This window comes from Chelon labrosus (genome assembly GCF_963514085.1).
Source record: "Chelon labrosus genome assembly, chromosome: 23".
Taxonomy (NCBI): domain Eukaryota; kingdom Metazoa; phylum Chordata; class Actinopteri; order Mugiliformes; family Mugilidae; genus Chelon; species Chelon labrosus.
In genome coordinates, this window is record NC_140356.1 from 1029857 (window position 1) to 1057479 (window position 27623).

At 40.5% G+C, this 27623-nt stretch overlaps 2 protein-coding genes across 2 annotated transcripts; one reads left to right on the forward strand and one right to left on the reverse strand.

Annotated features, from left to right (window-relative positions):
- The first annotated feature begins 1253 nt into the window (after positions 1 to 1253).
- Positions 1254 to 18673, forward strand: gys2 (glycogen synthase 2). Its single transcript, XM_084573090.1, has 16 exons — positions 1254 to 1809; positions 6176 to 6357; positions 7825 to 8016; positions 8113 to 8298; positions 9923 to 10067; positions 10326 to 10443; positions 10547 to 10667; positions 10771 to 10877; positions 11555 to 11614; positions 11752 to 11830; positions 14782 to 14895; positions 15105 to 15231; positions 15797 to 15892; positions 15992 to 16155; positions 16270 to 16350; positions 18225 to 18673. The coding sequence occupies exons 1-16, from the start codon at positions 1686 to 1688 to the stop codon at positions 18441 to 18443; spliced, it is 2115 nt and encodes a 704-aa protein (XP_084429216.1). The 5' UTR covers positions 1254 to 1685; the 3' UTR covers positions 18444 to 18673.
- A 1398-nt stretch (positions 18674 to 20071) lies between these two features.
- Positions 20072 to 22210, reverse strand: spx (spexin hormone; the record flags this gene model as incomplete). The annotated part of the gene is made up of 6 exons (XM_084573845.1): positions 20072 to 20136; positions 20886 to 20972; positions 21084 to 21146; positions 21403 to 21460; positions 21631 to 21714; positions 22205 to 22210. 6 exons carry the CDS (start codon positions 22208 to 22210, stop codon positions 20072 to 20074), a joined length of 363 nt encoding a protein of 120 aa, XP_084429971.1.
- Between the last annotated feature and the right edge of the window lie 5413 nt (positions 22211 to 27623).

A 27623-nucleotide genomic window follows, 5' to 3' on the forward strand; every position in this document is an offset into this window, starting at 1 on the left:
TTCAAGCAGCAGACACATCGACCTTTAGAGAAAAATGTGTAAATCAAGCCTTCACGGTGGAACTGTGGCAAAGAAACCACTACTGAGGGAGGCAATAAGAAGAGGAAGAGTAATGGACATTAGACAGGTGAAGAAAACGTGTGCAAGGCTGTTATTGGAGCAAAAGGTGGCTACTTGAACCTAAAACTAAAAAAGAACAGAGAAAGAAAGAGGGTAAGGACACACTTTTAAGTAAGTGCAGGAAATAGAATGATATGGGGTGTGGTCTAGTTCCTGAACTTAAGTTATAACAACTTAATTTAATGTCACCTAGCGATAGCTGTAACAGTGATAATCTGGTGAAATAAGATGACCAATGACCAATTTCCGATTTGTCGTGGGGGTGTACACACCTGTCTTTTACGTGATCGGATCGCCCAGATCAGATCTTAATGCAACGTCTGAACAGGCCCATAGAGGCAGAAGGATTAGTGCAATCTGTGACTTGTGACGGTGTGTGTCTTGGTGTTACAGCATTCCAAGTCTGGTGCTGACCGTCTTGCTTAGGGACACCTCGGCAACTGAGCCACAACCACCCCAAAACGCAATGACAGAACTCAATGATTCTGTCTTTGTTGATACAGCCTGCCTCACAATGTTTGTCTTGCACTTCCACTGCTTTGGCATATTGGGCAAAAACAACATTATACCATTTTTAATTAACTGTTTCATGTGGGTTTGAAGTTAGTTAGAATGCAATGGATCAAAATAAACAAGATTAACTGCTCCTTCAGATTATATAGACTGTTTACATGATATACAAAGTGACTGTGACAAGTTGACTGCATCAGTAGTTAGAGAAGGTTGTCCACAAACCAGAGGGATAGTGGTTTGATCTCATGGACCACATGCTGAAGTAGCACTGGTGAGTAAATGTGTTAATGAATGGGTAGATGAGTCAATGTGACTGTAAAATGCTTTGAGTACCATTACGCACAAAAGCACTAAAGCGCAAAATACAGTTATTTACCATTAACATAAAACCATATGTACAATATGACACAAACTAGACAAAAAGGAAACTGAAACTTTCTTATCTGAAAATCGTTCAGTTTGTGAAATTGCTTAGACTGCTGTCTTCCCTATGTATCCATGATATGGCCTTTACAAGGTCTGTGAAAAACACCCGTGCCTTGTAGAATCCAGGTTTTTGGAAAGATTCCTTTAGAGTAAATCGCACTTTGTTTCTCAGTAACGATTGTCCCTGTCAAATATACCAAATAGACTATGTCAAAGCTAATAATCTCTGAAAAGAAGCACAAAATCCTTGACTGGGCCCACTGAATAGTTCATGAATATTCTGGGATTGTCTGACAGGCGGGAGTGTCTGACCATGTCCTGTGGGCAGGACTGCTTTCATTCATTTGCATTTCACAATCACATTCAGGTGATCACACAACTCTTCACCCTGAAATGTGTGTTAGCATGGAAGGTAAACGTCCCCTTCTACTGACTAGAGGTCAACCTCAGTAGGCGGGGTGGAAGCTTTTTGCCCTTCTGACTCCCTTTTATCTTGTCCTGTCCCCAATGAGAGGACAGTCTTCTCTGAGTCCAGGACCCCCACCCAGAGACCAGAGTGAAGGACTTCTGTTTAGCAGAGCTGCTTCGTTTTTAGAGGTGACTGTTGGACCTCCTGAAACTGTAGGATGCCGCTGTCTCGTTCCCTGTCCATGTCGTCCCTGAGTGGGGTCCTGCCAGCCTGGGAAGAGGACGAGCTGCCCAAGGATGACCTGCTGCTCTTTGAGGTGGCCTGGGAGGTCACCAACAAAGGTCAGTCTGACTAGAAATCTGTGATTTATCATGTGTCAAGTGTATTCATTCTTTCAATAAGATGCATGTTTCAGCTGATCTATCTACGCATTGAAACTCTGATCACCTGCTGGTGGATATTTTCATAATTTCAAGCGTTTGTATAGAGATTTAATTTTGATCAAAGTGAAGTGAAAACATCGTTGACATTATCAGAAAAACCTCTTCACAGACCATTTTAATGGAAAGAATGGAATAAATTAAAGTCAGTCAAATAAATGAAAGACCACACAGAACTTTGAAAGCACGTCTGCTTGACTGTATTTAGTAATTTTGCGTAAACCTGACTCTTTGCCCCTTCAGAGTAAATATTGAAATCCAGCATGCACGGAGACAGAGTTAAACATTAAGCTGCAGATAAGTGGTGGAGGTGGCACAGACATCTGATGCTCATGTGTAAATTTAGAATCCAAGGCAAAACTCCAAACTATTATAAACAAATCAGATGAGAGCAATCCTGTCCAGTGGACCGGAGGAATGAACATGTGCTATAAAGTGTTACTGATAGTGCCAACCTGCGTCTCCCTTTGTGATGAAATATTCAGAAACATGGATCGTGGCTTCAGCCTTGACTCTTAGATAAACTGCCGAGACACTGAGGTCACGAGCTCTGAGTCTGGAGACAGGAAATTTTTTTCAACCACAAACTCAAAAAAATCTATCAAACAAACATGCAAGGGAGACAGTATATATATAAATATATATGTTTCAGAGAAGCTGGGACATGGACGTGTTTACCACTGTGTTACATCACCTTTCTTTGTAACAACACTTTTGGGCACTGAGGACACTAATTGTTGAAGCTTTGTAGGCGAAATTCTTTCCCATTCTTGTTAGATATACAACTGCAGTTGTTCTACAGGCCGGGTCATGATGCCCCACATATTTTCAATGGGAGGTCTGGACTGCAGGCAGGCCAGTCTAGCACCCCCACTCTTCTACTACGAAGCCACACTGTTGTACGTGCAGAATGTGTCCGGGCACTTGTGGATGTGTTAGTTGACAATGGTTTTCCGAAGTGTTCCCGAGCCCACGTGGTAACATCCTTTACAGAATGATATCAGTTATTAATACAGAGGGGTCAAAGGTCACGGACATTCAATGTTGGTTTTTGGCCTTGCCGCTTAGGTACAGAGATTTTTCCAGATCCTCTGAACCTGTCGATGATATTGTGGACTGTAGATGATGAAATCCCTAAATTCCTTGCAATTGTACGTTGAGAAACATTGCTCTTAAACTGTTGGACTATTTGCTCACGCAGTTGTTCACAGACTGGTGAACCTCACCCCATCCTTGTTTGTGAATGATTGAGCCTTTTGGGGATATTCATTTTATACCTAATCGTGACACTCACCTGCGTTTTTTGAGAATTCCTCAACTTTCCCAGTCTTTGTTTCACCTTCTTTGGAACGTGCTGCAGGCATCAAATTCAAAATGAATGAATATTTACAAAAAAACAACAACATAGTTTATCAGTTTGAACATTAGATATCTTGTCTTTGTAGTGTATTCAACCGAATATAGGTTGAAAAGCATTCACAAATGTTTTACAAAACATCCCAACTTCATTGGAATTGGGGTTTGTAGATGAAATGTAGATTTTTGTCTTATTATGCAACATAGGCCTGAAATCCCTTTTCAGTGGTGGGAGAGAGGAAGGTGGTCACAGATAGCCTACCACATGTCAAATTTACTGGTGTCAAAGTTTCTGATGCTTTTACAAACATGGGGCAAAAAGATATAGGAAACGTTTCAGTGTAACAAGCACCATGGTAGAAAACTGTACAGGTTTTAATGGAATCAACATCATTTCAAATTCATTCATTCATTCATTTTCTGTAACCGCTTGTCCTCTGGAGGGCTGCGGGGAGGGTTGAGGTGGGGTACACCCTGGACAGGTCACCAGTCTATCACAGGGTTACCACAGAGAGACAGACAACCATTCACACACACACCTACGGCCAATTTAGAATCACCAATGAACCTAACGAGCATGTCTTTGGATGGTGGGAGGAAGCCGGAGTACCTGGAGAGAACCCACGCAGACACAGGGAGAACATGCAAACTCTGCACATTTCAGGTTTATTCAACTTAAAATAACCAGTGATATCGTCCCATGACTTCAGGACTAAGAAACAGGGCTAGCGTGTTAGCAGACTTCCCAGCATGCACTATTTCACACATAAAACTACTAAGAGTTCTTCTTATTAATCATGTTTTTTCTTTTTTAAATTATTCATAATGGAAACACACTGTACAATACACACATTTGTTCTTTACATAGCAATGAAAATAGAGTTATACAATGATGAAGGTTAGTAGTAAATTCAGTCTTTTCAGTATGTACATTTAACATATATCGACTTTGGACCGACTCTGGTCTCAAAAAATCTCCAGCAGCAACAGCTGGAAACCCAATGAAGAACTGTGTCTTCACATAAAGTGAAGCAAGACTTTCTGTCTCAAGATGCTGTACACAACCCATAAAGTTACATAAAGTAGCACAAGCAGTGACAGTAGCAGTTCTATTACAGGTGAGATGGCTGACTGGTATCATGTATGAATATATGAGGTATCATACCTCAACTGAGTCCAGGACCACAGATGAGAAACATGAAGCTCTGCAGATCACAAACACGCAGCTCCAGGCTGAAGGCACTCATAGAAAGACAAGGGGAGGGGAGACAGACAGAGGGACACAGAGATTGTGACATGCCATACAATAGTAGAATAGTACAAGATCAAGGGTAACCAGGTTAGTTCTGTTAGTTTAAAGGTTAATTCTGCTTGATTTCAATACAGCTGCACATTTACACATTTGTAATAAACTGATATTATCCCCAGCTAAGTTTGTTTTACATTTCAAATCTCTCAGGCAGCAGAGATTCTTGTTTCAGAATCACCTACATCACTTTCAGAAAGGAAGAATGTGCAACAGTGTGAACTGCACGTGATAGCATAAGATTCTAAAGGGTCATATTAAGATGTTGATGTGAGCTATCAGTGTTATACGTAGTAATGTCTTTCTTTTCTTCTGATTTTGACTCGACAGCGACTGCAACACTTTTTTTAACATCTGTATTTGTTTGCTTTTAATGCTGCACATGGCACTGCACACAAACAGCTCAGAGGTTATTGGTCATTGTGCTGTTTTCTCTGCCTTCACCTCTTATATAACCGCTGTGCTTTGATGCAGTTTAGACGTCATTATGCGGTCACTGATTGTTGATGGTCGGTCATATCAGTATTTGTCTTTTTGCTGGCGAGTGAGATACTGGGAAAAACATCCGCTTTAACAGAATTGAATACTGTGTCTGTGTTTGTCTGGATCACACACAAAATATTGCAGTCCACGGTATGACTATATCTGTTCACGATTACTAAAAGTTAGAATTTATTAAAAGGTATTTCAACACTGAACAACTGTCTAATGACTGACCCTGAACAACTAAAGCCTTCTTTTCATGCACTGTTCGGTTTGAAAACTGAAATGGCATAACTTGATCATAAGATCACACAGTATTTATTAGTTGTTCTTTTACTTTGCCTTTTCACTTGAATTTACTTTGATTATACCTGTGTTGACCTTAATTTCATGGCTTCATTTTCCCTCTCAGTTGCAGTTATTTACAAAGGGGAATTGAAGGTCTAAGGATAAACCTTTAAAGTCTGCTATACCGATTCGTAAATCTTTTAAAGAACATTGCGCGTTGTTTAATATTGGTCTGTATTTGTCTGAATCAACCTGAACTGACTTCAGAAATACCTTTCAGTTGACTGTTGGTCAGAGTAAAGGAAGACATTTCAATGAGTTACTGAATATTTATGATTATGATAGTCAATTGATTATTAAAGAATGATGTTGGATTTTATGATGGGTTAGTAGGTTTCAACTTTCAATTCAATTCAGTTCAATTCAGTTCACAAATTTCCATTCAATTAAATTCAGTTCAATTCAATTCAATTCAATTAATCTGTTTATGTAGTGTCAATAACAATACGAATTGTCTAAAGACGCGCTATAGAACCGGAAACCCCCAGAACTACAGTCACAAAAAAGAAGATTACATAAAAACAATTGAAAGCCAGACCTTTAGACAAATTGAGAAGAAGGAAGAATGGACATGGTTGATAATTAACTTCAGAAGTTCACATTTCTATTGCATCATATTATAGAGATAGTATAGGGACCAGAGGTACTGATGTTGATGATGGTGTTTTACTGAACCTGATAATAATAATAATATAATATAATATAATATAATATAATAAGTTAAACAGCTTTCAATGACTTTCTATCTTTTTCTTTCACTGTGTGTTCCTGCAGTTGGAGGAATCTACACAGTGATCCAGACCAAGGCTAAGATCACGGTGGATGAATGGGGGGAGAACTTCTACATGATGGGGCCCTACTTCGAACACAACTTTAAGACTCAAGTGGAGGGCTGTGAGCCACCCAACCCCGCCATCAAGAAGGCCATGGACGCGCTCATCCACAACGGCTGCCAGGTGGGAGAACGGGACTGTGTGAAGTTTGTTTGAGTATGTGAGTGTTTGTCTGATCGGGGCGGGAGGTAAAAAGCCTGTGTCCTTACTGTTGGCGGAAGTAGTAAGTTGTAAGTTAGCAAGTAGTGTTTATACTGTACATGCTCTAACAAGTAAGAACAAGTTACCAAATGAAAACCCAATGATTTCAGTGGTGCTCATTTGAAAGATCTGTAAAGCAATATTACATATATGATGCTTTTAACATAAGCACACAGATATATTTGTTTTTGAAGTTGCCTTTTCTGACCAGTTTTATTGTGACTTTATTTGTCCATTTGTATTTTAACCTTGCAATAGACAGGCAAGCTACAGACCATGCCCTGCAAAATGCATGAACAGGAGAGGACCTTTAGAAAATGGATTGATAATAATGACTCTTTATCTGTATCGTTGAATGGTGCTCACAGTGGAGCCAGAAAGGCCCAACACAGGTAGTTTAACCACTAGATGGTGTGCATGCACTGATTATCCAAGGGGAGGGACGCATCCTATTGTCCATGATTAGTGGACCAAGTGTACGTACAACTGTGACTTGCCTGGTCAGTTAGAATAAATAGATGCTGTTTTAGGGAATGTATTTCTTATACAGAAGTAGAAATGGTGTACAGGTACTGTACTTTTTATACAGTATTGGATTGCTGTACAACATCTGGCACTCTTTTAATCTACACGTATGAATGAATTGTTTGAAACAAATGTGTCACGTAAATATTAAATAACTTGAAATCTTTATATTGTACGCTGATATTTTTGTACCAGCTCATTTCATTACACATATAAACCACGGTATAAAAACAGTAGGTGTAGTGGTTAGCACTGACGCCTCACGGCAAGAAGGTTCTGACTTCCTCCCACAGTCCAAAGACCTGCTTCTTAGGCTGACTGCTGCTGACTGGCATTAGGTGTGCGTGTGAGTGTGAACGGCCCTATGACGGACTGGCGACCCGTCCAGGGTGTACCCGCCTCTCCCCGCCAATGACAGCTGGGATAGGCTCCTGCCTCCCTGCAGTCCTCTGGAGGATAAACACTGATAGATAATGGATGAATGAATGAATAAACAACCAGCATTGCTTGAACAGTTATCATTAAAAAGCACGGTAGCTGTGAAATGACCATGATGCCTAATAGTTGCTTGTCTGCAGTTTAACACTGTATTTGAAATAAAACATTTGTACTCTCCTTCATTTGAATTGTGGATATGGATGTAAAGTTCTCAAATGGTTCTTGTTCTTTGCGGAAAGAGTCCCTTTGGTGGAAATGTGAGATATACATAAGCCTCATCTAAAATCCTCATCTAAAATCACTACCATTTGCATCAAAGACTTTTCTTCCCGCACGGAGAGTAAATCTTTTGCACGAGAATGTCATTATTGAATTTTCATTTAAAAATTAGCTCATTGTCACTGATGGACAATGTTGATGCTGCAGGTTCATTTTGGCCGCTGGTTGATCGAGGGCAGCCCCTATGTCATCCTGTTCGACATCGGCTCCGCAGCCTGGAATCTGGACCGCTGGAAGGGGGATCTGTGGCAGACTTGCAACATCGGCCTGCCTTTCGATGACCGAGAGGCCAACGACTCACTCATCCTGGGCTCCCTGATTGCTTGGTTCTTCAAAGAGGTCAGCTCGCAGATCGGCAAAGTTGCTAATGTTCAGACCTTCCACCTCCTGCTGCCTATTGTGAAAACACAGTTCATTTCCTCTTTTGTTTTCCAGTTAACAGACAACCTCGGAGACAAGCCCAATGTCATCGCCCATTTCCATGAGTGGCAGGCAGGTGCTGGGCTTATTCTCGCTCGGTCCCGCAAGATTCCCATGGCAACAGTATTCACCACACATGCCACCCTGCTGGGAAGGTACCTCTGTGCTGGGAATGCAGATTTTTACAACAACCTGGACAAGGTGAGAAGTCAGCAGCCTTCGGCATAAATATGGCCACTGAATAATAACATAGCTCTGGCACAATATCTTAATCCAAAACACCCTTAATTGTGTAATTTGATATTACATTTACATGGTACAGACTTGTAAATTTTCCCTGTCTAGTTAAATTACTACAAACCATGCAATGTCCAGTTAATTTCTGAGGAAATACAGTGACTCTGGCACATGTTGTATGATTTAAATTGTACTTAAGGAGTATTTTAGGGTGGCAGGATAGACGTGCAAGTCATCTAAAGATGGTGAGTGTCAACTGGAGTCTGTAGCCTTTTTTATTTATTTTTGCACTCCAAACTCTGCAAACCCAACAAGTGTTTTTCTGGAGAAATTCTGGGGTTCGTGTCCTCTCCGTTTTTACTGGAGAAAGAGAATATTGCAAAATCTGAATATGAAAAACTGAGACAAAAGAGATATTGTGTCTTAGACCAAAGAAGTTGGGATCGGGATTGGCGAACCCTATGGTCAAGACACTACTCGATGTTTCCAGTGTCATCAGTTTTTCTATGTACTGCTATGTACCCAGCTGTGGAGAAGAAATTTGATACTGTAAGATTCTGCAGAGCCACAGATGTTTATAAAATTATTATTTCTACAATAACTGGAAAACTGGACAAAGTAAATATAGGGGTGAAGAATACTACATCAACAAACAAAGACAAAACATGGAACTCCTCCACATATAATAATTGCATCATTGTTACTGAACATGAAACTATTTAAATTTTATTTGCAAAAATCCCCCCAAAGCCTTTATACAAAAGCCCCACGGCTGCTGTCAAATTTATTTTCACAGTCAAAGGTTCGGTGCAAAAATCGTACCTTTTTACAGCCGCTTAGAACATCATTACCGATGCTGAACTGTGTGTGGAAGGTGGGATGCTTGTAATTGGCCTTGCTCTGCTCATATCCTAAAGGTCAGCGTGGAGCTAAATGTCGCTCACCGGCCGAATAATTAATTGACAGATGACCATCTGCGTCAAAAGGAAGTCCGGAGGACTTACACCGCTTCTATTGATGCACTCATATCAATATGCATTTTAAGGATTTATGAACTATGAGATGTGGTGCCATTAGCGTGGATACACAAAGCAGAAACATGAACACTCTGTGAGGTTTGCAGCTGTAAAACTACATACTGTTACGTAAATTGGAAACATTATGTTAAATAAAACTATTTGAATAACCTAAAATAATCAGAATCTACATGTTCCATGTAACATGTAGGTAGATGCCTCTATTTTCATGCTCATAGAGTCCCGAAACCATACTTGATAACACAGAGCAGGTTTGTTCACATTGATCATTAGCATTGTAAACTGCAGGGTTTTTGATTGTTTAACTAATTAACATTCACTGTGGATGGCTTTGATTTCTGGCATGTTTCCAAGGCAGGACAACAAAAACAGGGTTGAAACGAGCAACAGAATAGAATATGAACATAGAGTACAGTGATGTAAAGTTTAATAAAATACTTTAAACCTTTAAAGAAGCCACTCTTATACAAAACGACTGAATGTAGAAGTTTAAAAATCAAAACCCATGAAATGATTGCCTCTTTATCCGTTTCTATGTGTGTGCGTTGTAGTTCAACATTGACAAAGAGGCCGGTGAGAGGCAGATCTACCATCGATACTGCCTGGAGAGAGCAGCGGTCCACTGTGCTCACGTCTTCACCACAGTCTCCCAGATCACTGCTGTGGAGGCCAACCACATGGTGCACAGGAAGCCAGGTGGAAAAGATTGTCACTGCTGAAAGTTTCGACAGAAACTTTTGTTTTGTTTAATGATGGTGATGTTTGTCAGTTTGTTGGTTTGTCTCGCCATCCATCACATGGATCATAAGCAGATATCTATAAATTCCTTGGCCTTATTCACATGAAAGTCTGTATCAAGCCTCTTATCATTCTTTTATTGCCTTCATCAGGACACATTTAGGACATGTCTAACTGTCCAGCCGTTAAATCTATCCTTTTGCTCTGTTGGTGCAGATGTGGTTACCCCAAATGGGCTAAATGTGAAGAAATTCTCAGCCATGCATGAGTTTCAGAACCTGCACTCCACCAGCAAGGCGCGCATTCAGGAGTTTGTCAGAGGACACTTCTATGGGTGGGTGGGCTTGATTAATTATTTAGTTTTAAATCCATCTCATTACACTAGAGACAACACAGCGATCGTAATCATTATCATTTTATCTTTATCATGCTGACAGTCATCTGGACTTCGACGTGGAGAAAACCCTCTTCTTCTTCATCGCTGGACGCTATGAATTCTCCAACAAGGGAGCTGATATTTTCCTCGAATCACTCTCCAGACTCAACTACCTGCTCAGGGTGAAAACCTTTTGATTCTGTGAATTTAATAATGCTCTGCTGTAGGCATTAAAATCAACCAAAGCCGAAGTAAATAAAAATGCTTTCTCACTATCTCTCACAGGTCCACAGGAATGATGTGACTGTGGTGGTTTTCTTCATCATGCCGGCTAAAACCAACAATTTCAATGTGGAGTCGCTAAAGGGGCAGGCAGTGCGCAAACAGCTCTGGTATGACCTGCTGTGGCTGATAAATGATACTCTGCATGAAATATATGCACTTTTTCATCATATATGCATTCATTTCACTCTGTGACCCAGAACCATGTACATCCTCTGGACTCCTTGCAAACATTATGACTCTGTAAACTCTGTAAGACCTCCAAAGGTGCCCTATGTTATCTGCCAGCACTCCACTAGGAGTTTGTTCTCCCTGACACACTTGTCGTTATCAAACTCTAAAAACAGTGGTTATGTGATAAAAAATGGTCCTTTCTCAGAGGCAGTGGTAGCATAAAGTCACTTCCATGAAAGAGCCACAAAAAAATCCAGGGGAGACAAGGTTTGACAAAGCGTGTGTATGTGAAACATTCATTTCCTATTCCATACCAACGGTCAACACTGATTTAACCCTAACCTTAACCTCGAACAAGCATTTTTCTTCTGCAACTAAACATCATCAACCATAACAGTGGCAGGTCTGAAAACAAATATGAATCATTTTTGGTTCCTAGTGATTTGCATTGGATTTAGAGTGCACTGCCAAATGTTGCCAAGTAAAGCTTCACATTGTATAATGCTCAAATTAGTGACTGTCAATGGCAACAATACGCATTTGGAGGACATCTTTTTCATTGTTCTGTAATGAGTCTCAGCTACGTTTCTAATTACTTATGTTTGTCTCACAGGGATACAGCTCACAATGTAAAGGAGAAGTTTGGTAAAAAGCTGTATGAGGCTTTGTTAAAGTAAGTGCGTGGCCACTGTGAGTGAACCTGTAATATCGTTGATTTTGATGTCAAATTCCTGCATAAATGAGCACTGGCCCTCTGTGAGGAATACGATCATGTCGTGTCTGTTGAGTGATGCTGTTCTCTATCCTTAGAGGGCAAATCCCAGATATGAACACCATTCTGGACCGGGATGACTTCACTCTTATGAAGCGAGCCATCTACGCCACTCAGGTACCGTAGTTTTATATGTTTGAGATATTAGCTAACTGGGGACCCGTCACTGGAACACATACAGTAACTCAATGTAAAGAATTGACGTGAGGGTGCTGTTATATTGTATTATATTTATTCATGTGATGCATCAGCTTGTCTGATTGTTCAGGCATATGGAGTTATCATATGCCTAATTTTTTTCCCTCAATTTTATTGGCAACATTAGGAGAACATGACCAAGACGCACCAACACGGACCCAGTGTTATCACTGTTGCTACCCTCATTAGTTTTGTTTATCTTTTCACACACTTAGTTTTCAATGGCTGTAGTTTTGCTACCTCCATGTTTTAGCTCCACCTGGAAACTCGTTCCATCACGAGAGAGGGACACACGGCAGTTAACATGCTACACAGTAGTAGGACATAATTACATGAGTAGTAACAGACAAAAAATCAGATAAGAAATTAGAGGACAGGAGCTTGGTGCTAAAGAAAAGAAATTAGAGGACAGTAGCTCTGTGCGATAGAGAAGGGGGCACAGGATGAGTGCTTAGTGCATCATCCACCAGTAGCCTGGATTATAGCAGTGCAACTAAGGGATGGTTCGCTGTCACCTGGGCCAGCCCTAACTATAAGCTTTATCAAAAAGAAAAGTCTTAAGCCTTACCTTAAAAGTAGAGAGGGTGTCTGCCTCCCAAATCCAAACAGGGAGATGGTTCCACAGGAGAAGGGCCTGATAGCTGAAGGCTATACCTCCCATTCTACGTTCTGAAACTAGGAACCTCAAGTAAGCCTGCATTTTAAAATTGAACTGATCTATTGGGATGATATGGTACCATGAGGTCTTGGAGATAGAATGGAGCTAGGCCTTTAAGGAGGATTTGAAATTCTATTCCGGATTTGACAGGGAGCCAGTTAAGAGAAGCTAAAACTTTAGTAATATGACCTCTCTTGCTGATTCCCGTCAAGGCTCTTGCTACAGCTTGTTACATGAACATTGTAATTCTGATTGGGCCACGATAAGGATTATTTGTGGAATACTAATAATCCTTTTCATATACTATAAACGCAGCAAGTGAAATATGTTCACAAGGGTCTTTTTTTTGGTTTTACTTGTGTCTAATAAAAATTTGCACTATACATTATACTACATTAAATCCTAAACAGCAATGTAAAAATATTTTACAGAGAGAAAAACAATGAAAAGAGGATAAATCCCTGTTGGCATACTCTCATATCCTCAGCTCTGTTTTTGTGAATGGATATAGCTTTTCACCAGGAGCAATCAATGTGAGCGATGGCCACTGCCAGACATGAAATATAAGCGGACATGAGGGGGATTCCCCTGAGCGAAAAACATGAATGAACGTCAGTGCCGTAACCAAGTCAAGCGTGGGTTAATTACCTCCCTCCACTCCACACCGCAGGTCAATAGACAGGCTGTGTCAGGCGTGATGTATGTTAGAGCTCGGTGTTAGCAAAGGGTCTATAAAAAGGTCTTTCACAATGAAATTAATGTATGTCGACGTCAATATTTCAGTGGTTGGAAATGGAGTGCGAGTCATATTGACCATAAATGTGTAGAGAGTGATGGAATGGAGTCTCCTGATTGGTGATTGGAGGAAGTGCTGTTGTGATTATTTGTCTCTTTGTCATTTTTCATGTGTAACATCCCCCATTTCTTTCCCAACCCCACCATTCAATTACAGATTTGTTTACGTGTGTGAGCTCATCCAAAATAAGAAATAAATAAATGTACTTTCTTAAGTCAAGCTCAATCTAGCTATAGGTTTTTGTACATTTTCAGTGAAAATAACGAAGTAATTCAGAATGCCTGCTGGATTTTAGCCCCCAACACACAAGCTGGTATTAGCAGTGAGGTCAGATTTATTATTGTCATGTGTTTAATTAGAATAAGAAATGGTACTTTACCTATCTAAACTGCAAATTGTTTATGTACTTTCTTTTTCTACACTGGACCTTATGTGGAACTATCAACCATGACTCTATTTTGTTCACCCAGTATAAGTGAATCATGTATGCTGGAGGTGTGTCAGTGTATTATAGATGGTGTTGTACTGTTGTGACAAATGTACCAAATATGAGTCTCAAATTGTTGAGTTATAACACTATTATAGGTGCTATGGCAACTAAAGAAATACCTCTTAGGGTGCCCATACCAATGATTGTGTAAAAATAGCCCAAAATACCCAACAAGTATAACAATGCTGTTTTTGAAATATCATTCAAGAACTACTTCAGTTAAAAAGAGATGATTTTTTTTCTCTCCTTTCCATTTATCCATAATAAAACACACAGCCTTTCACATTAGCTTTAATTGCTAATTAATTGGAAGAGTAGCAGTTGATCATTGTCACAGTTCCATATTATTAGCACTTTTTAGGTGTAGTTCTTCTCAGATGCCTTCCTATGAGTTTATACCTCCTTTTCATGAAACGACAGGACACAATGTCTTCCAATAAATAGGGTTTACTGTTTTTTATTTGTGATTTGTCACGTGGTGTGAAGCAGTAATCAGATATCATTATCCCACGCTTTAGCTGATGATCAATACCTCTCAGAATCACCCTCTGAAAGGTTAGCAGTTGTGGACCACTGACTCTAAAACCCATCATGCCATGGCTTTAGGCACATGATGCATAGTACATGAATGCAGCACCATGACATTTATGGGAATTCAGTTTACATCCTCTTCTACAGAGTGTGCATATATACAGTACAGTACTGAAACCCAGACATGTTACTACCTCAGCTACATGAATTATCTGTCCAGTGTTTGTAGTAGCTTCTTTCAGTAGTGTGGGCACAAGCTAACAATCAGTTTTAAAATACTCTTGTTAGTAAGTAGTAACTGCTTTCAAAAGCAATTTGGGGAAACTTAAGAATAAACTGCTCACCCTGTTTCTGTCTCTCATTTGTTTTACTGTCTCAATCACATATGTCAGCAGAGACACAGCCTCCCTCCGGTGACCACTCATAACATGCTGGACGACTCCACAGATCCCATCCTGTCGAATGTCAGGCGCATCGGCCTCTTTAACTCCAGGAATGACCGCGTCAAGGTAGATAACACATCCTGTATGTTTACTTCAGGTACCTCAGATCATCAGATGATTGCATACTGTAGTTTAAGGTGACACTGTGGGTGTCCTACTGTGTCTTCATTGAGGGTAAAAGGAAGCATCCCCTTGAAATTATTATCATACAACTAATCTACTATGTGTGAGTGAATAAATGGCGTATTCTCATTATGCACGTGTCCACCTCTCAGATTATCTTCCACCCTGAGTTCCTCTCCTCCACCAGTCCTCTGTTGCCGATGGACTATGACGACTTCGTCCGTGGCTGTAACCTTGGAGTGTTCCCTTCCTACTATGAACCATGGGGATACACACCTGGTAATCTTTGACCCTCACATTGTACTGCATACACTGTGCTGAACATAAAATTCTGCAACAATTCTAGCATGATCATCAGTATTTTGTGTATCCAGTTAATGCAGAATTAACGGGCTTGTTTTATAATCGTTAGAAATAAAAAGTTCCTTGAATTTTCTGAAAGCAACACAAAGCAACATGTTAAGACATGTTTTAAACAACACTTTCCTGTAAGAGAAACTGGTTTGTCCAAGGGGCGATCACCAAGATGTGACGTACTCTTTGCCTGTTAGGGAATATATTCTGGAATATAATTTTTTTAAATCACCCAAAGATTGCCGTGATCCACCAAGTCATCGAGGCTCTTGTTCCTTCATGATGCTAGCAGCAGATCCTTTAAGCCTTGCAAGTTGGAGCTTCCATGGTCCAGACTGTCCCTCCTTGAATTGTTGCTCAGTTACTAGCACTTACCTTCTAATACATCCTAGGACCATTGTGCTGTTGTTACCAGATAATTATTACTTGCTGTCAGAGGTTAATCACAAACATAGTGCATTTCTGAGGTGTGTTGTCCTGTATTCTCCAGGTGAATGTACTGTGATGGGCATTCCCAGTGTGACCACCAATCTGTCCGGTTTCGGCTGCTTCATGGAGGAGCACGTCTCGGACCCTGCCGCCTATGGTGCGCAAACAGACACACACTTTGAGGTATCACATGCGTGTTCTTCCTTTGGGACTGTATATATTTGTTCTTCTTCTGGCCCTCTCTCTTCACTCTCAGGTATCTACATTGTGGACCGACGGTTCCGTTCCCCCGAGGAGTCCTGCAACCAGCTGACCCAGTTCATGTTCAGCTTCTGCCAGCAGTCCCGACGTCAGCGCATCATCCAGAGGAACCGGACTGAGAGGCTGTCTGACCTGCTGGACTGGAGATACCTTGGACGGGTCTGTAGCTATTTGATTGGAGGGAGGATAGAACATATGTAACAAATCTCAAAACTAAGAAGAAACCTGCAACGTGCTTGGTAAATGTTGTTGTCTCTGACTTTTGATTGACAGTTCTACATACATGCCCGGCATATGGCCCTTAGCAGAGCTTTCCCAGAAAAGTTCAAGGTGGACCCTATGGCCCCTCTGAAGGTAAGGAATGCTGCACAAGGGATTTTTATTTGTCATCACTATTATTTTATGTGCAGTAGTTCATGCATGTTTGTATCAAGTAATCTTTTTTTTGCTGTAATCCCACTGGTTTCCAAACTTCACTGGGAAACCGTCCGTTCCCCAGCCTTCCACTAACTGCACATGAATGTTCATGAGAATCACACTCATCCGCAGACTGACACACCGAGCGCCTACTGTTGGATTTCACTCACATTTGTCAAGTTTTAATTGACAGCCTAACATTTGGATGAATGACAAGACATCGTCAGAGAGTTTGTTGATTCCAACCCCTTCCTCATTTTGCTCCTCCTCCTCCTCCTCCTCCCATCATAACACTCTGGACTATTTTCACACTATTTCCAGCTGCATTTAAATATGGATTTCAAATTCACAGTGTGAATACACTGTGGTTAGTTCATTATAGATATTGACTCCCTCATATAAATACACCATGTATTTATATAAGAGAGTCATTATCCTGTTTGATATGGAGGAAAAGAAAAAATGTCCATGCAGAAAGGAAAGAAATGAAAGAAGGAAGGAAAGATGGAAAAATGAAACATGGACAAGAAAGAGGGAGGTAGGGGTATATAGGACACAAGATGGGAAAAAAATAGGCAAGAGGTGAGACAAAAAAATGGAATGCAAGAAGGGATAAAATAGAGGAATAAATGATGGTGTAGCAGCTTATTGGATATAGTGAGGTAAAAATGTATTAAAAAATAGACACAAAAAATACACAAAATTACAAATTTACAAAGATATATGTATATGTACACTATATACATGGACATATACATGAACTATACAAGGATATGTAAATATGAGATCATGTAAAATGTAGAAATGCTGTATACAGTATATAATTCATTCATTCATTCATTCATGCATTCATCTTCTGTACACGCTTATTCCTGTTAATGGTCGCGGTGGTCTGCTGGAGCCTATCCCAGCTGTCATCGGGCGAAAGGCGGGGGTACACCCTGGACAGGTCGCCAGTCCATCGCAGGGCTACAGTTTATAATGATATAATATATATACAATATGTAAGAGTATAAAGTATAGAGTGGAAATGAGATGTATGTAGATAAATATGTCTGATATAAAGAGTTACATACAAATAGTTTGTTGCTTTAGTAGAGCGTATATGAAACTGCTTCTGAATTCAACCCCACGGTACTGAGAGTTCATCTCTTGAGCTGTGGTTTTCGTTGAAGGAAAAAGAACTTGTTGATGAGAGAAGGACTTTTTGGAACTGACAGAAAGGCTACGGTCCTACAGTCCTTATAGCTGTGCTGTGTAGAAAAGCATCTGAGACATACAGCACAGTCTAGAGGGCACAGACTCACCAAAGGCTGGACATTTGAAGACCGACAAAATGTACTCTAATCTGATTCATCTCTATTTCTGCAGATGGTAGGGTCAAAATCTGATGTCAACAGCTTGAATACATGAACCTAACCTGCTGCTGGTCATATAACTGTGTGGGAATGTTTTGTTGGTGCACTTTGGATCTTTTAATGCTGCTTTCTTCTAATGGCACCTTCCAGCATGATATGGCACCATGTTACAAAAACTGAAGTTGTCTCAAACTGTTCAGTTCAGTGGACTGCTGTGGACTGCCCAGTCACCAGAACCGAATATGAAACTCCTTTGGGATGTGTCAGAACTGGAATGTGCAGACAAATCTTCTATTTTCTACTGTTTAACCTTTAATTTTAGTTCTTTCAAACATTTAGCCATTTAAAACTTTCTCACAATTACTTTGATCAAATTGTGATTCTTTTACACTTTCCCAACACCTGGTTGGTGATATGTGATTTACAATAACAGGAACTCCCTCGTCTCCACAGACAGAGGGCTTCCGGTACCCTCGGCCGTATTCGGTGCCTCCATCTCCATCTGCCTCCGTCCACTCCACCCCCCACCATAGCGATGAGGAGGACGATGACGACGAACCGTATGATGAAGATGAAGAGGCCGAGAGGGATCGGCTAAACATCAAGTCTCCTTTTGTGCTAGGAGGCGTGCCAAAGGGCAAGAAGAAACAACCGGGAGAGTCGGGAAACTGAAATGTATTAACTGCAGGTCATGCACAGGTTTAACCAATCGGCCCTTGCTTCTGTTGAATACCCAACAGCAAAATCACCTCCTGATTAACGGATGCACCCTACACAAGTGACAGATGCCATCATCTCCACCTTGAAAGTGCCTTGACATACTATATACAGGTCCTAATAAAGAAAAACAAGGTTTTAATGAAAGTTGGTAAAACTGTTTTTACAAAGACCCTCTCGTGTGTTGAAACTAGCATTAATGGGTCACTGTAAATCATTTCAAACTGTTTCAACATAATCTCCTCTGCTGCCCTAAAAAAACGGGAGTAACTGAATGCTTTTGGAAACATTCGGGTAGCTGAACATGAGAAAATTAATGAAATAAACATCAAGTAGAGTCAACAACTGTCTCTGACGTTTCTGATCTCTGTTTATATTTTCACAGTTTGAAGTTTCAAACCTAAAGAAACTTTGTACTTTTGCACTTTGTGCCAGAGTCAGTAAAAGGATAACACGCAAAGCTCTCAGAGACTGAAACCTCAATGGGGTTTACATTGCTTTCATTATTGTTAATCTCCTCCTCTGTCGTGGTGATAGTAATTACACACATTGTCAGCACATGCATATGAGGTATATCTACAGTCCCTCAGTTCCTTTTCTTGTTCCTTCTAATTATTTCTCTTTTTGTTTAGCTAGATCATTAGAAACTTATCTAGGACACTTCCTAGAGTCAGTATCATACTTCCTGACCGCCACATAAATCTTTATGTATAGACGTATTTAAAGTGGTATCCAGTACTGTAAATTACTGCATATTATTAAAATGATGCAATTTTTAGACCTTTTTTACCCCACTTAACTTAAGTTAGACCTATAGATAAATGTCCGGGTGATAGCTACTTCCCTAAATTCCCACTATGTGGACATTAATATGGTGTTACTATAAGAGTCAATCATCCAATCATCCAATGCTAAATTTAATTTCCACCCAAACATCTAGCCTTACAATATAACGACATACACCGACTGCAGCAGCTACAGCGAGCCAAAACACATCTCCAGGCTCGGTAAGGGCTAAGAAGCTGAATGATGGATTACTGCAGCAGATGTCTCCACAATCACTGACCTAAACTGAGCTGAGATAGTTTGGGATGAGTTGGACCAGAGAGTGAAGGGCAGGCAGCCCAGAAAATGTTCTTTGTTAGAAAAGCTCTAGGTGATGTGCGCATGAAGCAGGTTCAGAGAATAAAATGTGTGCAAAGTTTTTGTCAAAGCTAAAGGAGGCTACTAACACTCCCCCCCCACACACACTAAAAACATCTAAATGTGTCATATTGTTATTCTGATTTCCTCCATTACCCTGTTATTTAAGTGCTCACATCATGAAGCGCAGAGTACTTGATACAACAACAATGCTGTTTATGTAACGACACTGTGATCATAGTAAATAGAAAGTTGAAAACCTCAGACAATCCAAAACGGGTGGTGCTATGGATTCAACTCTTTTTATTAAAACATCCAATCTCAAACATTGTCAAAGAATTTCATTTCATATTTACAAAACAGCTGTTCCTCTCCCTCGCACAGAACGGAACATTCCAAAACAAAGACGATGTTCTCGGCAGCTTTACAAAAACAAAAAATCAGAAGTATTCTCTCTTCCACACTGGCAGCTCCTGGAAATACACTTCATCTGGGTTCTCATCAGCTAGAAGAAAGAGAGATGAAATGAATGAGAAATTATCAACATAATATATATATATTTGTAAAACGTTAAAAGTCCATGAATTAGATGGAAGGATTGTGTGCTGACTGTGAGAGGCTTATAATGATTCTGGAGGATGTTGCATCAAAACAGGTATTTAAGCTAGTATTTGGTGGCGGTATTTCACGTCATCACTGGAAGATTTGAAGTGGAAATTAGATCTGACCCTGCCAGTTTACTTGAATTTCACGTTCAGTTTGGTGAGATCCTTCTGTTTTATGCCCTGGAGATTGTGACTTCCACTTGCATCTAAACTTTTTCTCAAGATCCTTAGCAAGCAGGCTGTACGTTTCTGTGTTTAAAGAAAATCGCAAAAAAAAAAAAAAAAAAAAAAAACGGACAAGAAAGAAACGGACGATAATAGCTATCCAGAAAGATCCATATCAATTTCTCATTGTGGTAGTGGGGACAAATTTCGTGGCCTTTTTTCTTTTTTTTTTCTTTTTTTACAGTTTCTGGTTATTAAAATTCAGAAAAAGTTGGACTGTTGCCAAGATTTTGTCTTTAAGGGCCGTAAAACAAAAACAAAAAACATTATTTAAGATTAGCCTCTTAATAATATAATGTGCAGTTTCACAAGACTGACTTAAATATACTATGCATTTCTACGTACAAAAAAAAAGGATTTATGGATGTAGGCTATATTGGACTTTTGTGTGCCCCATCTCTTTTAAAACCAAACAGGTCCTCACCCCCCTCTCTGGCACGCTGCAGAAAGTTGAGCAGGACGGTGGCTGCCTGGTCCACACTCAGCTTCTCTGTGTTCTGACTGCGAGTCTCTGACAGGGAACAGACACCGCGCACAGATTATCCGCATGTCCCGAAGCTGAATCCAGCTCTAAGACTGCTGTTTCCCCACTGTGGGATAAATAAAATGAACTTCAATGTACCCAAGTGTAGCGTGTCATAGACATCTCCTTCTTTTCGGTCTTCTGAGATGAACCTGCGTCCCTCTGAAAGAAAAAGACATTCTTGTCACGGTTTTATCCAATCAGTAACAGTGACCTGGATTGTTCCCTTTACTCTTCCTTCATATACATGTCATAAAATGAATCAGGAAATAAAAACAGACACCTTGTAACTTTTGAAGAAAGGTGCTACGGTCTAATACAATTGTTCTGTATACTACAAGTGTTGCTGGAGTCTTGACCTTTTTATAATTAGCTATTTAATACTGAACATGCGATCATTTGTCCGCTAAATACATACGCGTGCCCTTGAGGTACAGCATAGCCTGCGGGGTCCAGTTTCTCCGCTGGAACGAACCCTTCATGAGGAAACAAAGAAAACATTTGGTCCATTTTGGAACTGCATGAATTGTGTGTTCCCGATTTGTGAGTCTTCTGTTAGCTTAATCAGTTTCAGAATACAATCAATTACCTTCAGTTAAATACGGTAACTAAATAAACTAAACCTAAACCAGCTTTAGAAGGCTACCTTCGGTGCGCCCCACGACTGTGAGATGAACGTAGTGAGCAGTAAAATGGTGAGCACATAAGTTAACGTGACGATCCTCAATCCCTGCGGGAGACACAGGGGACATGGAACAAATTCATTATTCAAAATTTGAAACAGAGCAACGTGCTTCTTGGATAACTCACTCGCTCAGGTGTTTGGGCTATTGGTGACTCTTTGATAGGACAGAATAATGTCACCAGGCCTTGAATTCATTGAATAACTTTTAAATGTAAGTGCAAAATAATCAATGAATATATCAGTCAATATGAATTACATTTAGATTTGCACATTTCCATGCACTGCATTTGAGAAAATAAGATTAAAAAACGGCACAATATCATATTGACTTAAAATGTCCTAAAAACTGCAGCTCATATAAGTCAATAGACTACTGTACAGTTTATTTTCTTTACAGCAGATATCTTAAATATCTGTATTTTACTTTTTAGGCTGCAAACCAAGCTTGATGATTACCTTCAGAAACATCCAAGCTCAAAAAAATAATGTTCTAAATCAGATTTTAATAGCAATAGTAAAATTTTCATGAACTTACCTTCATGGTGTCAGGGGTCCTGTGCGCCTGGATGACAGTGAGACAGTAAAGGGTTCGGGGTAATAGTTTGCGTCTTCCCTCTCCCTGTATTTATATCCTCCGGGGCGGGGGAGCCCTCTGTGCTCCGCGCTCTTTCATGATGCCAGCAGTGATAGGTCAAGCCAATTTGATGGAACGGGGGCGGTCAGGATGGAGAGTGAACAGAGGGCCCGATCAATTATGCTCCTTTCATTGAGGTTTGTGGTATACTGTAAATATTTCTGAATTAAAACAGCTGCCATAAGCCCTTTCAGTTCCCGGTGTAGTTTTTCAGAATTAGTCACGTTGGAGCTGCAGGCCGTTAATGTAAATTGTAGTCTGGCGCGGTGGGATGTCAATGCTGATAAGAGCAGCAATATTTTCCCTCTGTGGGGATATTGATATGTTTGCACCTTGCTCACTGGTGCAGAAGATGAAGATGGGAGCTGGATTTTATGAATCAAGAAGCAACAACTCCAGTAATGAAAGGGAGAATCCAAAGCCTGCAGGACTGAGTTATTGATCACTGCCATTGATGTAGGAATATCTTTAACTGCATGGCATTTACAGACACTAAGACAGGGCCACACCTAGGAACTTTACATAACATATTGTAGGTTGCTGAGGTTATGAGTTAAAGAATCCCCCCTCCCATTACCAGCAGCAAGACATACAGTAAGCCAGGGGTCTGATGAGTAAAATGAAGCACAGAGAGCGTGTTTTGACTCAACCCACTGGGATGTAGACCACTCTCTTAGGCTGTGCCATCAGAGAACGAGTTTGTCACCAATTGTGTTTGGCAACCAGACAATCAATCACCATCTATAGTGTGCAGCAACATTTCACCCACAGCACCAGTTCCACCCACCGCACCAGTTCCACCCACCATTCTGGTAGGTATAGGAAAACCCTTCACTGAGTGCTCACCAATTCATCTTCTAAGAACAACAAATGTTCATGTGGACATCTTCAGCCTGAGTAGGCATCTTCCTTCCTTTCCATTTGATCATTGGTTTGGCACATGCCCTTTCATGGTGATGATTGCATCATTGTTCCCGTTAGGATTCAATTGGCATCAAATTCAGTTGAGTGCACAACTGCATTTGTGAACTCAAACCAAACTGGTTCATGTATCACAGACAATATGAGAAGAAAACATTACACCCACAAGGACTGTATGGTTGTTTTCAACAGCAAGACCTCAGACCTACACTCCACCATACTAGGGGTACAGGCAATCTAGCTGACAACCTGCAGGAGACATACAGTGCATGGCCAAATGACCCGAATACTGTTCTGACCTGGCATCTGCTCCACCTACATGTCCATCCCATCACACTGCTCTCCCCATCTTCTGTATATTGCCCCAGTGATTTAATTACACCGCCAAGACCACAGCTACTCTGCCCATTAGTGCTGACTACTGCATCTCCTGTGCAGAATCCCATTCACCCAAACACATCAACCAGTCATCATCCCCTTGCCAGTCCCTGGTCCTCTTAACAGAAAGTGCATGAAGGTGAAGAAGGCCGGATGGCCTCAGCTACAGGATTCTCATGTCCTGAACAGAACAGCTGTACGGGATATCCAGTCCATTTCCACCTGAGTCTGAAAGGTATGCAAGTGCTGGTCTTGTGGAACACTTTCTGCATGTTCCCAAAGCAACCACAGCTAGGTACAGGTGAATTGCAGTCGGCCTGAGAGGCTTGTTTTGCCCTACCTCTGTTATCTTCTGCTCCCTTTGACTAACTGAATGTAGCTTGCATTAAAGACAGGCATCAGTGTAGACAACAGTGTCATCATCTGTGTCTTCAGCACAGGGACTCCACAGGGGGCTGTCCTGGCCCCTTTCCTTTTTACCCTCTACAATACAGATTTAACTGTAATTCAACAAAGTATTCAATTCAGTTCAAGTTCAATTTTACAGAGGCAGTTCCCATCAAAATCTTGAGCAGAAACTGGCTGATGCGGCAAGACAGAAAAAGTGGGAGGTGGAACAAAAGAGAAGGGAGGAGAGAAGAGAATGAGAAGTGTACATACAGCATAAGCTGTATATACGATGCTATATACAGTGTGCTCCTGAAGTTACTGTTAATAGAATAAACAGGAGCACCAAGGCACAAAACGTCAGTGTTTTCAAGAGTTACTTACATTAGAGGTGAGCAGCATAATTATGAATGTAAGAATTATCATAAGCAGACCAGACAAGTGTCTGCTTATGATAACCTAGGTCTATGGCAGCATAATTAAGGGATGGTTCAGGGTCACTATTCAGCTCTAAATGCAAGCTTCAACAAAAAGAAAAGTTTTAATCCTAACCTTTAGCATAGAGAGGATGTCTATGTAGCTTAAGATTCTGCCTCCAAAACAAAACAAAGCTTCATGACAAAAGTACCTGAAACAGCAGAATATCGGCTTTCGATATACAGTATGCAGACCATTTCCCACAGGGAGAACACCTACTGACTATTGCTTAAGATGGTTGACTATGAAATGGCATCCCAGAATACACTGAGAGAGGCATTGGTACAGAGTTTTTGTCAAAGAAATTTCAAACATATTCTAAAGAAAAGGGCATTAGTCATTGGTTTGTTACAATATAGTGACCTACCTACTAGTCAGGTTACTGCTGCTGGCCTAACTGAAGTCCTTCTCTTTTAGCACATAGCAGGCTCTAAGCACCATTTGAACGAAACCTAGATACTATCCTGAACTGAAAAGTGTATCCAGTCAATATTGAAAAAGATGGCAGCTAGACGAGGCGTCATGTGTTTTGTGTGAACTTGGGACAGCAACGATCAGTATCGAGTGAACATCTAATATGTAAGTGAACATCTTCAGGTGAAAGCCAGCACTTTACATGCCTGAACTTCAAAAGGAAGGAGGTTGTCTTCAGGTCCTGTTTCTCTAAGCAAGAAAAGTCTTAAAGGGGAATTACCGTTTTTTACAACCTGGACCTTATTTCTGGCATAAAATAAGATCATTTACTCACCCATATAACTTTGGTGTCATTTGGAGTCATTTGGACGATATTTAGATCCGCATGTATCCATATAGTGGGAGTGACTGGGGCACCGAAACGCAGCCTCTAAATAACGCGTCATTTGCCACGAAACCCGTTCATTTCACCAATATTTTGTTATGATACACTAGTGCTATTCCCTGTTGAGTCCAGAGTTACCGGTTATCATCATCCGGGGTCTGTAGATTGACCTAACCTCTGACCTGGATGACGTCATCTCTGAGCACTACTGCTAGTTTTTTGCAACATGGCTAAATATTTTTCCGATACTGAGGTTGTGAATGACGACTTTGTTTATGATGGACGTCCTTACCATTCTGAGCCAGAGTATATGGATGAGGAGCTCATTAAAAGGAGGATGCAGGAGCAGAGAGAGGAACAGCTGGCCAAAGAACAACAAACCGCTGCACGTCTGCGAATAGATAACAGGTAACTCCACACTCAACAGGGAATGGCACTAGCGTATCATAACATAATATTGGTGAAATGAACGAGTTTCGAGGCAGATAATGCGTTATTTAGAGGCCGCGTTTCGGTGCCCCAGTCACTCCCACTACAGTTGAGGCCGAAATTATTAGCCCCCCTATGAAATTAAATTTTTTTTCAAAATTTTCCCAAGTGCTTTTTTAGTAGAGCATGGAATTTTCAACATAGCATTTCTAAACATACTAGTTTTCTTTAGAAAGCATAAATTACTTCAATTTGCACACAATAACAGAATTGTTCAAAAAAATAAAAAATTACCACGGTCAATATTATTAGCCCCCTTAAGAACTGACCATTTTATTTAGCCATAGCACAAACCACTGTTGTGCAATGATGTGCTTTGACTTTGTAATGCTCAAAGCTTGTAAAATCAAGTTAAAATTAAGAGTTATCACCCAATTTACACACAGTATAAATCCTCCAGTAAGGGTTTTGGCTGGCACTTGAGGAAGCATCGTGCCAAAAACAAAATAAATCAGTTTAGACTTGCGAAAGAGAATTGTTGATGCTCACAAAGCAGGAGAAGGATACACAAAGTTATCACAGCGTTTCCAAGTGTCAAGAAGTGGAGTGAGAACCATCATCAAGAAATTAAAAGAGAGCCACATTGTACGGAACAAGCCTGGCAGAGGTAGGAAGCGAAGTATTTCAAAGACCCTGGAAAGAAAGATGTGCCTAAAGACCCCAGAACAACCACCAAGACACTAGGGAATGACTTAGCCTTGTTGGGAATTGTAGTCTCAAAGAAGACAATCACTAGAGTTCTGCACAGGAATGGACTGCGAGGTTGCAGACCAAGAAAAACTCCACTTCTGCAGAAGAGATGATGCATACTGGAAGCATGTCCTTTGGTCAGATGAGACGAAACGAGAGCTCTTTGGCCACAGAGACATTGCTTATGTTTGGAGAAAGAAGGGTGAGGCGTATAACCAACAGAACACCATCCCCACAGTGAAACACGGTGGAAGGAGTATTATCCTGTGGGGATGCTTTAGTGCATCTGGAACTGGGAATCTGGTCAAGGTGGAAGGAATCATGAAGAAAGAAGGATATGTGAAGATTTTTAAAGAAAATGTCAAGCAGTCAGCAGCAAAACTGGGTCTGGGTCATCGCTTTGTCTTCCAACACGACAACGACCCAAAACACACGTCACTCCTGGTGAAGAACTACCTCCAGAAGACCAAAGTGAATTTTATTGAATGGCCTGCACAAAGCCCTGACTTGAATCCTGTAGAAAATTTGTGGGGTGAACTAAAGACCAAGGTCCATGCCAGAATGCCATCAAATCTGGAAGAGCTTCAGAGATTTGCCAAAGAAGAATGGGCTGGTATTCCTCAGGAGACGTGTCAGGGACTTGTTTAAAACTACAACAAACAACTACAGGCTGTTATCCAGCAAAAAGGATACACAATTGACAATTAACATCAGGGGGGCTAATAATTTTGACCCTGGTAATTTTTGTTTTTTGTGAAATAATTTCATTTCTGTGTGGAAATTAAAATAATGTAAGCATCCAAAATAAAAGGCGGATGTTTGAAAGACGTGTGTTAAAAATTGTTTGCTCTGTTTAACAGCACTTGGGAAATATTTTCAAAAGAATCAAATTTCCATAGGGGGGCTAATAATTTCGGCCTCAACTGTATATATCTAACCATCGTCTGAACAATTCCAAATGACACCAAAGTTATATGGGTAAGTAAACGATCATATTATATGCCAGAAATAAGGTCCAGGTTGTAAAAAACGGTAATTCCCCTTTAGTTAAAGTTAAAGTTTTGTTTGTGCAATCCCACCCAACAATTTTACTAATTAATTGCAGGGCTGAATGGTAGGAATAGCTGTATATAAAATGAAGTTGATGAGACAAAACTAGTTTGTCTTTATACTGTATGC

Coding starts and splice junctions, on each gene's coding strand:
- gys2 (XM_084573090.1), top strand. CDS start 1,686: ATGCCGCTGTCTCGTTCCCTGTCCATGTCGTCCCTGAGTGGGGTCCTG. Junction 8,017..8,112: donor TTGCTTGGTTCTTCAAAGAG/GTCAGCTCGCAG, acceptor TTTGTTTTCCAG/TTAACAGACAACCTCGGAGA. Junction 10,878..11,554: donor GCAGTGCGCAAACAGCTCTG/GTATGACCTGCT, acceptor TTTGTCTCACAG/GGATACAGCTCACAATGTAA.